This window comes from Chroicocephalus ridibundus, chromosome 1, assembly GCF_963924245.1.
Source record: "Chroicocephalus ridibundus chromosome 1, bChrRid1.1, whole genome shotgun sequence".
NCBI lineage: Eukaryota > Metazoa > Chordata > Aves > Charadriiformes > Laridae > Chroicocephalus > Chroicocephalus ridibundus.
The window spans coordinates 20,213,594-20,231,043 of record NC_086284.1 but is presented as its reverse complement, the minus strand read 5'-3'; the positions used below and the strand labels follow the sequence as shown (position 1 = coordinate 20,231,043).

The 17,450-nt window shown below is 37.2% G+C and overlaps 1 protein-coding gene across 2 annotated transcripts in view; it reads left to right on the top strand.

The window, feature by feature from the left end:
- CWF19L2 (CWF19 like cell cycle control factor 2) overlaps positions 1-17,450 on the top strand; it is a 78,223-nt gene that overhangs the window by 37,743 nt on the left and 23,030 nt on the right. For both annotated transcript variants that reach the window (XM_063330296.1, XM_063330306.1), the window contains exons 11-12: positions 12,273-12,398; positions 13,635-13,772. In XM_063330296.1, coding sequence (XP_063186366.1) covers positions 12,273-12,398; positions 13,635-13,772 — 264 coding nt within the window. The remainder of the gene's footprint in view (positions 1-12,272; positions 12,399-13,634; positions 13,773-17,450) is intronic.

Genomic DNA, 17,450 nt, shown 5'->3' with positions numbered 1-17,450 from the left:
TAAAATCCCCCTTTTTGTAATATGAGAACAAAGAATTTTTGCATTAAAAGGGCAACTGATTTTATATCAATAAGAAGAAATTAAGTTTTTTACATAACATATTATTAACCTGCGTCACTCACTGACTTGGGGCAAGAAAGGAGAGAGACCAGACAATCAGTAGTTATCTAAGTACCTAACCCTTTTCTAATAATTAATGTTTTCGTTTATAAATAGAAGCTATGGTTTGGGTTTTTTTTTATTTTTTGTTTTTTTTAGTCTCATACTTTATATATAAATCTAGCATTACCTGATGAAGATCCTCTTATGTAGGCTAGTTCTTTTCTGGGTTACAGCCTGCATTAGGTTTTCCAATGCTTTTCCTCACTGTTACACGCAAGGTCCTGATTATGCCAGACCAGCTTTCTGATCTTGTAAAACCTTATTTTATTCCCATTTCTATATTAGGTTAATACCTTTTGAAGTTGTAATGGTGATGTTTATTACTATGTTTACTACGTCTTTCTTGAAATAGTAAATTTTTAACCTAGGTAGAAGTTTGCTCTTGCTTCCATTCCTCATGCTGCTATTTCTGTTAATCTTTTTTTTTTTTTTCTGCTATAAGAAACCCAAATCAAAGATACAAGTTTTATACAGTGGACTGCTGTTACAGACCTGTGACAGCAATTTTAATTTCATCTTGCTGTGAGATCCAAACCTTGGTCGAGCCATGCAGAATGATCTACCTATGGATTTTATAAGCCTTACCTTGAAGTTGACGGTTCCATTATTCACAACAAATGTCAGAGCCTGAAGGATAGCTCAGGTGCTTTGAAACCTGTGTTACATGGGGACTCCAGGTAGTGACTACAGTGACTCCTCAGTGACGAGATGTGCCCTTAGAAATAGTCAGTGCTGAAGGAGGCAGATGCTCCTTCTGAATGGGATTCACTCATCCTGCAGATAGTGGTGGTGGTCGTGTGTAAATGCAACCTGAGAACCTAAGAGAAGGGTGACTGAAATGGGAGAAGAAAGAGTAATGGAAAGAGAATGGGAGGCAACGGGTGGAAGAAATAGCTACGTCCAGCATGCTGGGAAGTGCTAGATGTCTTTTAGACACTTATTTGGTATTATAAGGACAGACTTTTACAATAGAGGGATAAGACAATATTCAAAACATTTCCATTCGCCATAGGCTGTAAGAGAAATGAAACAGGTTGTGTGCTTAATCCAGTGTCTAATTTGTCCATAACTAGGTTGTAGAGGTTTGTTCCTTGCTGAAGACTGTTGCTGAGCTTTGTTATTCTATCATTACACTGTGCTTGTACCACTTCAGTGTAGCTCTCGGCAAACGTTTGCAGACAGCTCTCAGCCACGCAGCATGCAGCTTTTTGTTGGCTCAGTAATTAAAAAAAAAAAAAGTTTGTTTTTCCTAGCTCTAGTTGCTTCCTATCCCACAATATACTGACTCTTAAAATATATTTTATTCTCTTCAGCTATTAACATTGAAAACAAGTTCCAATTGAGTAGATCCTATTCAGGATGTTACTCCCTGCTTGCTGCCTTTGTTCAGCTACGCCAGTGTCCGTTCCTCAAGTTAAGCCGTGCACCTGGTGGTGGAGCTTTTCCACTTCCTCCTGCTGGATTATGGAACAGACATCATCTCTGGGGAGTTTAAAAATATTTTTTAGAACTGCATTTTATTTATTTATGCATTTAATTTAAAGCATTTATCTTTCAAAACCAGACTTGTCTGCTTTGTTTTGTTCAGTTGGGTATTAATCGCTGTATAGTGGTTTGTACATTTGGTGAGAATAACTGTGTACTTTGCATATTTAATTGGCCTGAAGTAAAAATTCACGTTCATCAATTAATGGCAACGAACAATTCCCCTCTCATTCTGTAAATACACGCTATCTTTGTTCATTACAGACTGTAAATTACATTGTTTGTGGAGTAGTCATCACAAGATTCAGGGACGGTGACTGGACCTCTTCTCCAGTTTCAATTTTAACATTTAATAATATGTATCATATTTAAAGTACTTCAATATATATATTTTAAACCTATATTGTACTTATATATATATAGTGATATTTACCTGAGTATAATTAGTAATTGGTAATTATTATATTACTATCACCAAAATTTCTGCATATAATATAGCTTAATATGTTTAATATTTAATAATATTTATTTAGTAAGAGAAGTCATTAATTCAGAAACTTGAGAGGTTTAAAGCTATTTAATGCCATGCCACTGCATGAAGAAATAATACGCTCTCCAGATGTTAAGAGGAAGTTAAAACAGAAGCAAAAAGCCGGACTTAGGTGAATCTCTACATAAAGCACAAGAAGATAATTATTACCTCTTTTATAGAAGATGGTAACAGTTCCTGGGCACATTTGTAAGGTCTCCTGGATGATCTCACGGTTTGCTAATAAGAAGGAAAGTAATCACTCCATTCTTGTGCTGTGCTGAATGGCGCATGGGTTTTACTGTGTGCCAGGTCATACAGTCGTAGGAATGCAAGCCTATAAATGTGTGAAGAAAATATAAACAGGTAAAATGAGAGTTTTAAGTAGATCTGTATCCACCCTCCTTTAAATCCTTCAGAAAATTGTAATCCTTCTGTGAGTCATGGCTTTCCCTGCAAAGGCACTTTCCCAGTATGCCACGTTTGTTCAAGTGCAGGGGAATTCTGTTCTTTGTTATATTTGTGTGAGTTTTTCTATTACAAATATTAGATGCATCACCCCGTTATTCCCAGAATCAGCCTTTGTCACATCTTAAAGGTTTATGTTGTACTTACCAGTCTCCGTTGTTTTTTGCACTGAGGCCTATTTGAGTGCTGTAATGCATGCTGAAGGGTGCTTATGTATTGGAATTCTTTTGGGGACCTCTTGTGAAAATCATCTCTTCATGGCAACTTGCTTGAAAGCTCCTTTTACTGTCATTTCAATTTGTGGATGATTCCTAAAGTTTATTCTGTTTTATTTTGTTGTTTTTTTTTTTTTTTTTTTAAAGAAAAAAACACTTGTGGAATAGGAAAATCTTATATTTAGAATGCAAATACCTAATTTATTCTTCAAATGTCATCTTCTGATACTGCTATAATAATTTTTTTTTCTGACAGAAAGCTTTCTGTTTCTGATGTATTTATAAATAGCTTTTGTATTTCTTGTAAGATCCTCCTCAAAATCAACTTTTACCTTGCCTTTTTGTGTTAATGCAATTAACTTTGTATATTTATGTTGTGTTTTTGATTCGGTTCTATTTAGACAGGATTTTGACTTCTGAAAGATGTCTTTACCTCTGATAATTTCTTTAATCTTATGAATAATCATGTCTGGCATATTTGATCCATTGGATCCATCTTGGTTCATAGTATGCATTTAGTTTTAGTCTCTAACCTGAGTTCACATTAGTCTTCATGCTGTCCATAATTATTTTATCCTCTTATCTGCCCCTTTTAATTTCTCTTTGATGGACCACAGCTTTTTTGTACTTCGTCTTCTAAAGGTAAATATTACTATTAATATTTTGCCTTTTCCTTTTCTCTAGAATGTTAAATATGTTATAGACAGTCTCATATGCCTTCTGTCAGGACTGACTCTGGACTCTTTGAAATTAGGAAAAAAAAATCACAAAAAAAACCCAAACTTGACAGCTGTAAGCTTCTGACTCAAAGGATTCAGTATGTTTTATATCTAAATGTTTATTCTCTGCATCATTTCATGTTGTGTAAATGGGAGCCTGCTGAAATCTCTCATTACAAATTTCTAATGCCCTACTGTCTTCCTCTGTAGTTTCATTGTACACGATGAATCTATGGTTCTTATTAGTTTTCTAGTCCTTCTTGCTTTTAAAAAAAAAACAAAAACAAAACATGATGGTGATGATTCCATATTCTTCCTAGGCAACAGTACTGTTGCTCTACAGTCCTTAATGTTAGAAAAATCTTTTTTAATACGTAACTTGTATTTCTTCTGTAATTTATACCTTTTGGTTTTCCTCTTGTTCATCACATAGTCTGTTTGACAAAACCTTTTGAGGTTTTGCAGCCTACCAGCATGTGTTCCCTAATTTTCTCTTCCTTCTCTTCCAACTTTTTTTTTTTAAATAGCTTTTTATTCTCTAGTCATTCTCCTTTTTCCCAGTTTCTGTCCTGTTAAGTTTGCATCTTTGTTGAAGTGTGATATCCCAAATAGGGTGTGAGGCCATCTGAAGTCTTGCATGTGGAAAAAGGGAAGTATTCCCACGCAAGTCAGCTTATACTGGCATACATCTCCTCTATATGTTCCAGTGTAATGCTTGTTTATTTCCACAAAATGTAACTTTACTTGGTTTGTGAACCATTCTGCATCTCCAAGATCACTGGGAGAAAGGATTGTACCTAGAGAGCCCTACTTCTAAACCAGCAGCTTAATAGCAGCTTTGTGTTTGGTGGCAGCTACTGAGTTTTATATCATGCTAAAATAACGAAATGTTCCAGAGGTATGTTCAATTGTGAATTGGTTATTGCTAGAATAAATAGGCAACTCTGAAGGACCTCATGGAATGCCATTTATCGGGAAGCTGAGAAAGTCATTTTTGAGGCAGAACTAGAGTAAACTCTGTTTTAAACAGTACAAAGGTGGGAAGGAAACATACGCCTATTTATGTAGGTGATCATTAGACATGGAAACAGACCACTGGTATTTGTATCAAACACGATACTTAAAAACATTCCAGAAGCATGTCCAAAATCATATTTCCATGTCAGAAGTTAATCCTAATTTATGGTCAGACTTGATCATTTTTATTCTTTTAGTCTATAAAAGGCCTTTTGGAAAAAAAAAAAAGGGGTTTAGGTGTTTGATTGCTGTGTTGTATTTTTTGCTTGATCTTCAGCCAGATGTTTTAAGTTTGGTAGCAGCCTACGGGGAGTGTAATATTTGAAGTGAAACAGTTGACCCTCCTGAGGATGGAAACTAAGTGAAAAATTACCAGATGCATTAAGAGAAAGGAGAGAAAGGAGAAGCATTCGAGTGGGCACAGAGGCAGCTCTGCTTTACTAAGTTTCTGCCCCTACCCCAACTCATTCCGTAGTTCAGATCCAGAAGATACTCTTCTACTGCCTGTATGTCAATGTGTCGGCATGTAGAAATGAGAAAAAACAATGCAGCTGTTGTTAGGATCTAACATTTTGAGCCTGTCTTCAAAGGCACATAAAGTCTTGTTTTTTCTGACATGTACAACACCTTGTGAATTCTATTCATTTTGGGAAAATAATAGGCTGCTCAACAATGGCATCCTTTTTGAAATGTCTATTTTAAACATTTTAGTCTAGACACTTAAATCTGGGGATGGATGTTTTAAATGGAATTAGGTACTTGTAAGTTGACGTGAGAATCTGATTTTTACTATTCTGTGCAGTTGCAGAGCCCAGCAGCGTTGCTCCTGTAATGTGCTTATTTCAACCAGATGTTGCAGATGGGTGAATTTCTTGTTGTCAAGTGAAGTACTCTTTAGGAAACCTATTTTCTCTCCTCTTTCTTGTTTTTAAAACTTTGCTTTTACTTTGTCTTTTCCCTTCCCCAGCTCGTTTAACTGTTAAAATTGTTTCTACTTTCTGTCACAGTACTGAGCTTTGCTAAGTTATGGGTTGTTTAAGCATTACAGTATTTACAAATGTCTGCATGTTTTGTTTGTGGTTTTTTTACACTCAGAAAGAAACGACCCATGCCCTAGCAACTTGCACCAGTTATCTGTTTGTTATTATATCCAGAATACTTCATTTGCATTTATATCCCATTTAAGTGTGGTGTACATCTTGCCACTTTTCCCTCGTGTTGTGGTCTTTCCTCCACCCTGTTGTCCTTTGTCTTTGCTCATCTAATGCTGATGATTTTTGTTGTCGTTATGTTTTCAAATTAATAGTGCTTTTAATGCTGTAGTGATAACTATGTCTCACACCTGTCTGGAACAGCACAGTGATCACATGAAAACACAGTCCCCCCTCTCTGGCTGTCTCTTTCTCCAGCCAGATTTGACCTTTGGCACATGGCGAGCGTGGGCTGGAGGCACACAGCCTTTTTCTCCTGTAGCAATAAATCACCTTTTCTCCCAGTAGAGGGAAGACGCCTTATCTTGTGAAAAAGTAACAGCTGAGGCAGGTATCTGACTGATGCTGGAAATAAGTAGTATTGTATGTATATTCTCTGAAAATATGATTATTGTTATTGGAGCCAGACCATTGTTGGACATCTTGGTTTGCTTTGCGAAATGAGATTTGCCTTTGCTGATACAGAAGAGAAAAGTTTTTCTTACCTTGGCAGCTTTTTGATCCATAACTTCTATCTTTGTGTGACTTCTCTTGGAAAAATATAATAAAGCCATTGAAGTTAGCATACTTCAATATCTACAGAATCTTCAGACTTTATTTGGAGTTTCTGGGACAAGCTTTCATTAAGCAAGGATGGCAGATGTAAAGCAGACATCGGTTGTTTGGTGGAAAATAGCTTCAAATTGAGATGAATAAAGTTGTTTATAAGATTTGACAAAGGCTGTCCTAATATCACCAGATTTAGTGATATCCCCATTATTTGCTCTAATTTAATCAACTGACTTACCTAACCATCTTTGTAGTGTAATCAAGAGGCTTTCAGGGTTTTTAATTATTTTTTTATTGTTATTAATATTTTCAGAAAGTTAAATACTTATTCTTTCTGGTGGAGAATCTCTGCCTTTTTATTTTTATATATATGTGTGTGTGTGTATACACATATGCACACCCACATATCTTTATTTAAGTCTGAGAACACCCCCATGAAGTGGGAATGTGTTAATTGTCCCTGATTTGGAGGGTGCTGAGCTGACCTGACTCTTGACAGGATGTCCATCATCTGAACGGACGTCCGTCAGCTGAAAAGGTAGTAACTTCCATTCCAAACGAGAAGGTAGTTGGTGGGAACAGACGAAGGTATGGGAGGACTGAGGGCTGGGTGCATAAATGGAGTGATATGGAACAATATTTAGCACTCCTGTCCTTTACTTTTAGGGAGCTGGCAACAATAGTCTAAGCTGAAACTGTAAATACCTAGAAATGGAGTTTGTAATAGCTGAAGTATAATGAATTATTTAAGCAGTCACTTGGGAAATGGATATATTCATTCGTCTCCCTGGTGTTTTGCCTGAAGGACTGGAATCCATGGGGATGCCTTCATCACTGAGCTATATGATAATGTTCCGTTTTCATACGTGCTGGTAAATTCTGTCTGGCTTAATGAGTCCTCCATGTCTGTTCTTCACTCCTGCTGTAAAGGTATTCCAGGCTGCCGCCGCCTCCTCTCTCTGCTTGGTGGGTAGAGAAGTCGTGGGAGATAGATTTGTAATTTTCCAGAGCTGCATTGAAGTTAAATCTCCCACCTGAGTGAATGATTTTCCTCCAGAACATTTTTATAAAAGGGTTTATTTTTCTGAATGAAATCTGTGACCACAGCTCGTTATAATGAACTCAAGAGCGTTAATGAACGCTGGATGTGAACTAAGCCAACCAGGGGTAAAACTTAGGGATAAGGCTGCTTGGTCTATGCATTCTAGTTGTGTTTGGATATAGAATAGATATTAAACCATCCGTCTCTGGCAAAATGGGAGCAGTTTTGTGCATGTTCAGAGGCATAACTTGATATGACTATAGAACTCTACTGATAAAAACTTAGGTGCCCATAAGTTCCTAAGTGCTGAAGGGTAGCCAAGGAGTTCGAGGATTACACTTTTCTGTCCAAACTAAGATGACTTCACTTGTAGGGAATTCCTTGAGGCAAGTGTTTGCTTGTGGTCTTACAGTTCTGAAGATTTCCCCATATGATAAGGATTTACACTATCTGGCAAAATGTTCCTATTGTACAAGAAACTGAGGAGTCTCCTCTGTGTTCATATGAGTGATAATGATTTTACGACCCATTCACCTGTCGCTGGCTGACAGATTGAACTGAAGCCAGGCAACTGACAGCTTGCTTCTTGGCTTCTGTTAAGGAAAAGTCAACATTACCAGTAGTTTTCATATTAACCTTCTGTGTCTAATGGTAAGGACCACTCTGTCAACTTCTTTGTTTCTGATACCCAGCATTTAATGTGTTCACAGCTGTTCTGTTTTTGCCTTTTTGTAAAATAATCTCAGAAGAACTGTCAGTCATAGCGAGTAGGGGGTTTTGTTGGTGTTTTTTTTCTTTTCTCTCCTTCAGCTGAAATAGGTTAGGAGCATCATGCAGAATGGACGTGCACTTTTTTTTGATAGCATCCCTGTGTAAGTTGTGACATGGATCTTGTGATACCTCTTCAGGAGTGACATGGATCTTGTGATACGTCTTCAGGAGTGATATGCCTTTCAAGTTTGAAATGAAAGTTTAAAAAACTCAAAAAAATCAGAGGACTGGTTCTAGGTCCTCTCTTCTATTGGTTTAGGTCCTGGGACGTGATGCTTTGTGAACTCCAGTATTGCAAAAAAAAAAAAAATGTGTTCGGAATACTGATAGAGATAATGAAAAGAAAATGACGCCATTCGTCTTTAGTTTCCTATTGGTCTTTATTCAGTTTACGTAAAAGGTATGTCAGACCAAGAATTCAGTTGACTGATTGCACTATTTCTAGATCAGGTAGTTCTTGTTTGTAAGTTTTGAACTCTTACCCCAGTTATATTAAGCATATTAAAGAAAAAAAAAACATAATCATCTTTTTTTTGGCTCATAGGCCATAAAAAGGTCTCCATGCTTTGTCAGGTAATAGTAATTGTCAAATAGCTGGTAAGATGTGCATTTAGCGCTGTTTGTGTCATTAAAGAGAACAGGTTAGAACTTGTTGACCACAATAATAACAGTAAGTAAACTGTTTTTTGCTAAGAATAAAAGATTTCTTACTGGTATCTGTTGATTACAAGGAAAGCAAAGGCAATGTGGAGACTTGCAAAGTTCTACATCCATTGTAAATAAGCAGTTGTATTATGTTCTATATAAAGAACACAGGAAGTCTGCTTAAAGACTGTTTCGTATCTGTAACAATGTTAAATATTAAAATACAGTGTAGAAAATTGCTGAAAAACTTCTAATTGATAGTACAAAAGATGTTAATCTGAAAATACATTTACAAGATACTTGTTTCTGTTTAGTTTTACAGATGGGGGAAATTATAGCTTTCTATATACATTTTTTAGTATTTGACAAAACTGATTATTTCAGCCATGTTTCAAGGCTACATACTTATATCATAAAAAAAAAAAAAAGAGATATTTCTGAATGTTTCTGCTATATTTTGTCCAGAGCTCGAGCAGTTTTGGGAGAATGAACGCTTTAAGCTTGTTTCAGTTGCCCATTTCCCTCTGTAATCTTACTAGTTTAAGGGATCTTTTGAAAATGACTTTTTTGTGGTTCTTCTAAATTGGTGTAACAAATTGCATGTGCACGATTAAGGGTAGCATTTTGTTCTCTAGAATTCTCATTACTTTGTACAATCTATGAGATGGAAAACGCAGCTCAGGATGTGATTAGCTGGCTCACAAACTCATTTTTTGACGTGCTGTCAGCCAAGGATCCCAAGTCTTTTTTCTCAAGATGCCCTCTAGTCTGTCTTCAACCTTTGCCAATGCATGAGTTTGTCCCCAGGTGCAAGATTTAGCATTTGTTTGAGGTTCCTGTCAGCCTGTTTTTTCAGGTTATTAAGTTCCCTCTGAATGGCACCCCTACCCTCAAGTCTATCTGCCATGTCCCCATCCTACCTATTTGGTGTCTCCACAAATTTGTTTCCAAGAGCACTTTCTGTTCTGTTGTCCAGGGTGTTGAATTAAGCTGTGTTGATAGAGATCAGTCCCTGAAGAATGGCATGTAACAATGTGCTAGTTAAACTACGAGTAGTGCCAGTCAGACTTTGAAGTATCGGCAGCTGCTCTTTCAGCCTGGTAATCCAATTTCCCACCCATCTTGCAGTCTACATATCCCTCCAATTTGGCAACAAAAATATTATGAGACTGCATTAAAAACCTTGCAAACTTCAAGGTGAACAGCCTCCCTGGTACTTTCCTTGTGTACTGAACCAGACGTCTCACTGCAGAGGACACATTTCTCAGGTGTGATTTGCCATTTGCAAATCCATGTTGGCTGTTCCCAGTCACCTTGCTCATGTGCTTGGAAGGGGTTTCCGTGAGGAATTATTCTGTAAGTTTTTGGGGACTGAAGTGAGGGTGGTCATCCTATTGTTTCCCAGGTGTTTCTTCTTCATCTTTTTGAAGGTTACTGTATATATTTACCTGTTTCCAGGGGCATCCACCAGTCACCACTAATCTTTAGCTGTGATAGGGAGAGACCTCTTGTCCAGCATAACATGTGCATCCCATCTAGATCCATATGCTAGCATGTTTGCAGTTTGGTTAAGTTGTCCTTAAGTTGGTCCTTCTTTCCTTGCAGATAGTACTTCTGTCCTCCAAACTCTACTACTAGGCACTGGGGCCTGAGAAGCCCGAGAGCAGACCTTGCTGGTAAAGACTGGCGAGATATTGTCTTAACCTCTTTCATGTCCTTTGTCACTAGGTCTTTCCTCTCTTTCAGCAGTGGATCTGTGTTGTCCTTGTTTGTAGAAAGATATCCAGTATGCTCATAAAATCCCTTCTTTTTGTTCTTTGCATCTCTTGCTAGTTTCAGCTTCAGCTGTAGTTTTCCTAATTCTATCCCCGCATACCTGGAAGGTGCTTCTGTGGTCCTCCTGGGTAACGTGTCTCAGGTTCCTCCTTCTGTAAGATTCTTTTTTGATTTTGAGCTTCGTTAGAAGTTCCTTATTTAGGCAAACACCAGATTGAACGGACCCTTCTTATCCTCTGTGGAGGTTGTCCTTGAAGATCAACCGGCTCTCTTGAGCACTTTTGTCATTCATGACCATCTCTCATGAGATCCAGCCAAGCAGATCCCTGAATAAGCTGAAGTCCATTTTCCTATAATCCAGGGGTTTTTCTTTGTTCTGTTACTTGCCTTCCTCACTTGCCTTAGAATCTTAAGCTCCCCTGTGTTGTGGTTGCTGCAGCCAAGGCAGCTGCTGTCTTCCACGTCCCTGATCAGGCTGGTTTATTAGCTTTATGAGTAGAAAATTCAGTAGAGCAACACTGCTAGTCAGTTTGTTCAGCATTTGTGCCACTGCAATGCGACTTGCATTTGAAGTCTGGATTGCTTGTGCCCTACTACGTTGCTCTTCCAGCAGGTGACCTGGTGGCTCCATTCCACCATGAGGACCAAGGGTAAATGTATGAAAGCTTCCTTTGTTGCCTTGTCCTGTGTGTTCCTCTCACCTCGCATCTCCTGCACTTAAAGAGCTTGTTTTAGTCAGGTTTAGAAGATACCTTCCTCATGATTCCCAAATTTTTTTTGGTATGTAGAAGCAGGAATTAAGTACAAGTGTAGTTCATGTGAGACTGAATGTGCTTGCCATCCAAAGGCAAATGACTTATTTGGTGTATATCAGGTAAAAGCTTGGTTTTGTTTCCATATTTTTCAACACACAAACAGATGATTTAAACGTTGTCATTTCTGCCTCAGTCTGTAATTTAATTTGACCTAAATAATCAATATACATCTACTCATCTGTTTCTTCTTCACCATAGGGAGAGATACTTGTGTTGAGCTGTGTGTTGCCTATTCTGCATATCCTAGAATTAAGATTAAAAAATTTTCAGTATTACATTGTGATAAAAGTGATCTGTACTGGTGGTAGGTGCAGTGGAGGAAACAAAAGTCTGATCTAATGGAATGTGTTGAAAAGTGATAGCTCACATTTTGGCTAGTTTGTTAGCCAGGTTTTTAAAGGAAAAAAATACAAAAAAAACCCCAACACCCCCAATCCACTAAAAGCACAGAAGTGGTTACATGCTGCAGCTTTTCAGATGGTTTTCAGGAATATGCTGTTATATTGGTGGTGTTGTATATTAATTCAATATCACCTTTTTAAATCTTCAGAAGCATTGTATTTCTTCTGAGGATGAAGCGTTATGAGAAAGGACCAAGAATACAAACTTCCTTCTTTTTGGAAAGGATTTGTTAGCTTTGCACTTAACTAGCTGAATGTATTTTTAATATTTTATTCTTTTTGAATGTGGAAAAGAATACCTTGTGTAAAGTAATACTGTCTGCTTTGAATTATAATGAACATACAAAATGTAAAGAATTTGTTATTTACTCTTTAGGATTTTAAACGTTTACTTAGTGTGGATTAGGTGTTTCTTTTGGTTTTATCTGTATCATCTGTTTTAAAACATATCTTAAAACCTGACACAGGCTTCAAGCCGTCAAGAAGATGAACAAGTGGTCCTTGTCAGAACAGATCAAAGTGGAAGGGCATGGCCTGTGACCGCACCAACTGAACCACAGGAGCCAAAAGGAGGACGGAGAAAGCGACAGATGGTAAGTTTTAAAGATGTGCATATTGGAGTGTAATTCTGAAATGATTTTGTAGCTTTATGATGCCATAATTAATATGAGTGTCTTATCAGAATGTCAACAGGTAGTTAAAAAGTTCCTTTCGGAAGATGATTGTAATTAAAGTGTTAGAGTACATATTTATTAAGCATATATTAAGTTTATTTTCAGACTGCGCTTCCCTAGGGATCACTTTAGGGCTGGTTTAAATGCACATTCAAGGAAAAGTGAGTTTTTCAAATTATCACAGTCTCTTAGTCAAGTAGCTTTTATTACATAAAGTTATGTAAATAATGAAGATTAGAAGAGGTGAATATTTCCAAAATAAGAAAGATTTTACTGAGATACTCAGGTCTCAGTGGCTAAGTTTCCTTTGCTTTTCTCCTGATCAAAAATACTGCTACTGCTGATAATAAAAATTATGACCTAATCTTTGTAACAAAGTACTTTGGGGAGCAGTGAGAAGCTTGGAGGCTGGAGCAGTGTTTTAATCTTTGTTTTGCTTGCAACAGTAAATAAACTAATATTTTGGTCGTCTTGGGATAAGAGATGACAATACTTCGTATTTCTAGCAAGTACGTTCTTGATTAGCAGGACAAATCAGTTTGACACTGCTGTGGGGGAGTGAAAGGCACAAGAGGGTGAGGAATTGGATGTCATCCTCCTGTTGTTTCCATTTTGGAAAATTCCATCTTGCTTTATGTTAATGTCCATTCCTATGTTCCTTCAGGATTTAGTTTAGTCCTGCCCTAAAGTACAAACTGTTTTCTTGTGCACTCTGTCTAAGATGGCAACGTTTCCCAGCAGAGGTACCACATTTATGCAAGTTTTCAGTAGCGTCTGTAACTTGATGATTCAAAAGCTTCCGTAAATAATGGAGATTACTTTTTGGAATATTCAGTTTTTGTGAGCTGATTAACTGTTTCAGTGAATTACTGTGTGTCTTTCCTGAGTGGTAATGTTGTAGCTCTTACAGCTTAAGCATATACAGGATATAGCAATTGTGGGAAGAGGCTATATTTTTATTTACATGTACTGATGCAATTGAAGAAGGGGGAAGATGTCATTTCCCTTAGGCCAAATGAAGCAGCAAGCCCAATTGTTTCAGATGTCTTAGCTTGATTCATGATTGTTTAAACTTGTTGAAATTATTAGAATCTGAATTTTATAGTTGATCTTTCTCACTAGGCTGATACTTATTTTCAATATGTTTGTTTCCAGATCCCTACTCATGTAGATAAAGAAAGAGTAAGGTATTTTCAGGATGATGATAGTATGAACCTGAAGGATTTGGTCAAAAATGAGAAGATGAGAACAGCAGAGGATCAAAACTCACTGTTCATGCGTATGGCGTCAAAGGTAAGGTGTCATATGTGTGGCTTTTTAATTAAGCATTTTATTATTAAAAATATTAGGTAGGACATGAGGCCTCAGTGGTCTAGGTATGTTGCTTTTGGTTGAGAATTCTGATTGTCTTGAATAATAAAGTCTGCTGTAAGATCGTCCTGGTAGATGTTATTGAAGTGATGGAAACGTGCACGCACGTAGGAAATTTGATGCGTTCAGTTTCTTCATAGAGGTGATTGTGATGTTATTTTGCCTGTAGAATTTCATGCTTTTGAGGTGAACGCTTTTACAGTGTGCTGTACAAAGCAGGTTTTCCCCAAATTAGTGATGAATAAAAGCAGCATTTTCTTAGTGTTTAGATTACGTCTTCGGTCAAGAAGTTACAAGAATCACTGAGATTTGAAGTGAACTACCTGAAATTCCATCAGGATGTCCTGGATAATTTATACTTGTAGGCCACACAGATTTATACGTTATGGTTCCATAAGTGATTCCACTAAAAGAGCGTCCAGTTCACAGACAGATACTGCAGTGCAAAATGAATGATTAATTTCTGTCACCCAAACTGAATAATAAAGGATACTTTCTGTGCTTGATATGGAAGTGTTTGACAGAGATGATTTCCAATAGCTACAACATGCAGTTTCTCTAGCATGCCTCAGATTTTACTAGGTCACTGCTCCAGTATTTTTTGTACCACTGAGCAGGTTTTGAAAAAGCTTGTTAGCGTGGCATTAATATCATCACAGACGAAACTTGGTTTTCCATTTATCTAGAAGGCAGACGAGATCCTGCAGAGTAGGTTTTGGTTGGGTTTATTTTTATTTTTAAAATTCTGCTTCTTCAGGTGATACTTGGAAGAACCAGAAAAGCCATGATAGTGCCCAGTAGAAAATATTTAACCTGATGCAATAAGCCATCTGGCAGGAAGCTCTTCTGAAGAGATTACCAGAACTTTAGAAACTAGTGTGGTTTATGCATCTTCTTGTTCAGCTGCTTCTGGTAGTTCTCGTTCTCTCCCACTGGCATCTTCAAAAAGAAAAAAAAAAAAAAAAAAAAAAAAAAAAGATGCCCTTGGTGTCCAGTTAAATGAACATGCCCTGTTGCCAGTGTTTGATTTCCTTCTTTACCTTCCCTTCCAAAAAAACCCCAACCCAAACGCATAAAACTTTGCTTCAAAACCGGTGTAATACTTAAAAGTAAAATAAATAAAAATAGTTAAAAGAAAAATCAAATCCAGAACCCAACTATTATTTAAAAAGTACTTGTTGTCTCCAGGTAAGGAGAATGGAAAAGAACGTGAGCCTAGCAGGCTTAGGAGTAAGCTTTGATAAGAAAGATTGAAAAATTATCTTGAGGGAATTACTTTAATTATTTTGAGTTTGCTAAAAGCATAAAACTAGGAGTTAAAGTCATTGGAAGCAAGAGGCCTGCAGGAATGTGGTGTTGAAAAAACCTGATCAAGGTATAATTAGAGCATTTAGGAAGGATAAGTGCACGCCAGAAGAACTAATGAACTGTTTGTATTAATATCCTCTATAATGAGGTCAGAGCAATTCTTTTGTATGAGCTATTATTTACAAGGAATAAGTGGAAGACTGTCTCAAGTTAACCGTGTCAGTAAAATGAATTTTGGCTCAAATTTATAGAAACTCATTATTTTAAAAAGACACTTGAATTTGAGATGAATAATAACATGTGACTAAAAGCGAATGGTCCTCACTTAAGTGGTCTAAAAGAAGTCAGGTGAGAAGTGCTGAACTATGAACTGCCGAGTGTCATCTTCATTCACCCTGAGGAACAGGAGATGATATGTGTAATGGCAATCTTTAAAAAGAAAACAGAGGGCAGGAGTAAATGGTTATTTTTTGTTATAAGAGGAAATTACCAGTGGATTCATCAGGAATCTCTTCTGTTCGAGACATGCATAAACCATCTGAAGGAAGGGATACTTTACGACCTGACAATTTGTTATTGTTACATAATTATTCAGGACTGTTAAAAATAAAGGTCATTGTAAATTGTAGAATTTCAAAATACAAAGATGGGATTTTTCGAACATTGTGAAATTTACATCTGAACCGATTCTTGAAGATTCACTTTGGAGGGTTGCTGGAGAGACGTACATATTTTAGTGGTGTGAGTCATCTGTCCTATTTTGAATGCCATCTGAAAGACATTATGGGTATAAAAGGAATTAAGATGTCTAGCTCAGACACAGGAGATTATGCTATAGACCTCTCAAATAAGGAGGAAGAGATCCCACCATAGTTATCGAGGCAATAAATTCAGATGAAAGTCAGGGTTGATGAATGCAAAATGATGGTAATCGTGAAGCTGAGTGAAGCCGTAACTGTGCATGTACCACAAGAGGCTGGTACTGCTTGATTTGGGAGTCATTGCGAGTCTGCAAACACTGTCTGGGTGCTGGTGGGATTAAAAAGAGAAACAGAATTTTGGGGATTGTGAAAAAAAGGAAATTTGGACCAATTTAAAACATATAAGGCTACTATAGTGCACCCATAGCTTGAATGCTACCCAGGCTCGTAGCATTCTACGAGCTCGTAGCTCGTAGCCTGTGGTCACAGGCACAGACTGGCAGCCATTTGAAGAAAACCTAAATCAGCAACATTTCGTCACTCTGGGGGCAAGGGCAAAAAGGCAGCTGGTAGACTAGAACACACAATTAGCGTAAAAGTTTAATAGAAAACAACAATTTTTGTTTCTCATATCTGAAGTGGTCACACAGCGGAGTTTAACACAAAGGAGGTTTTTGGTTTTTGGTGGGGTTTTATTTTTTTTTTTTCAGTGAAGAAGGAAATTGTAGAACTCGCATTGTAGAGCATGTGATGTTGTGGAAGCCTTAAGTGCGAGTGGGAGGAAAAAAGATGCAGCGGCTTTGTGAAGTACAGTTTCAGTGGTAAATATTAAATAGGGAGCCTGAGATAGGCTTTTTGGCTCAGGATTTGCTCGGTGAAATGCTCGAGAGCTGCAAGTGTGTAGCTGAAGCATCAGTTCTATGTGCTTTTTTAATGCTTTTTCCCATACATTTTAGCCATTGCTGGAGATTGATTTTTGCAACATAAAATGATCGCTCTGGGTTAGAGTGAGCAGCTGAGTTTAGTATGTTTCACTCTAAAAGCTTCTTCCTTTTTGGTATTGTTTTCGTTTGTTTTGTTTAAGGATAAAATTTCTTAGTAATGTTAGAATAATGTATTGTGTTTCCTGGCGTATGCAACTGCTTTATTTTAGTTTGTGAAGGCGCTGAAATTCCTACTGACTTCAGTAAGCTTTGGGTCAGATGCTGTGTATGGTGTTTCTTTTTTGTTATGAGTCAAAGATGCACTGCATCACATTATTTTGTTAGAACAAGCTTCTTGAATGAATAGCTGGCTCTTTACTAATATTTTAAGATTGAGCCATATGATTTATTTACTAGCTAAGTGTGCTGGAGCGTGTGCTCAAAATAGATGGTTTTGTCAGTTACTGTTCCAGATGAGGTTGTTCTCTTTTGGCTTTAAAAGGAATCTGTTGCAATAGATTTTTAGTTGTCCAAATCTTAATTCATGGTACTGAAAGTCCTCCAGTGCCATGCAATGTCACATTTAGGTTTTGAAAGTATTTTTGTTTGGCTTTCATAAAAAGAGGCATCATAGATGCCAGTTCTTCTTCTCCATTAAAATCTGAAAT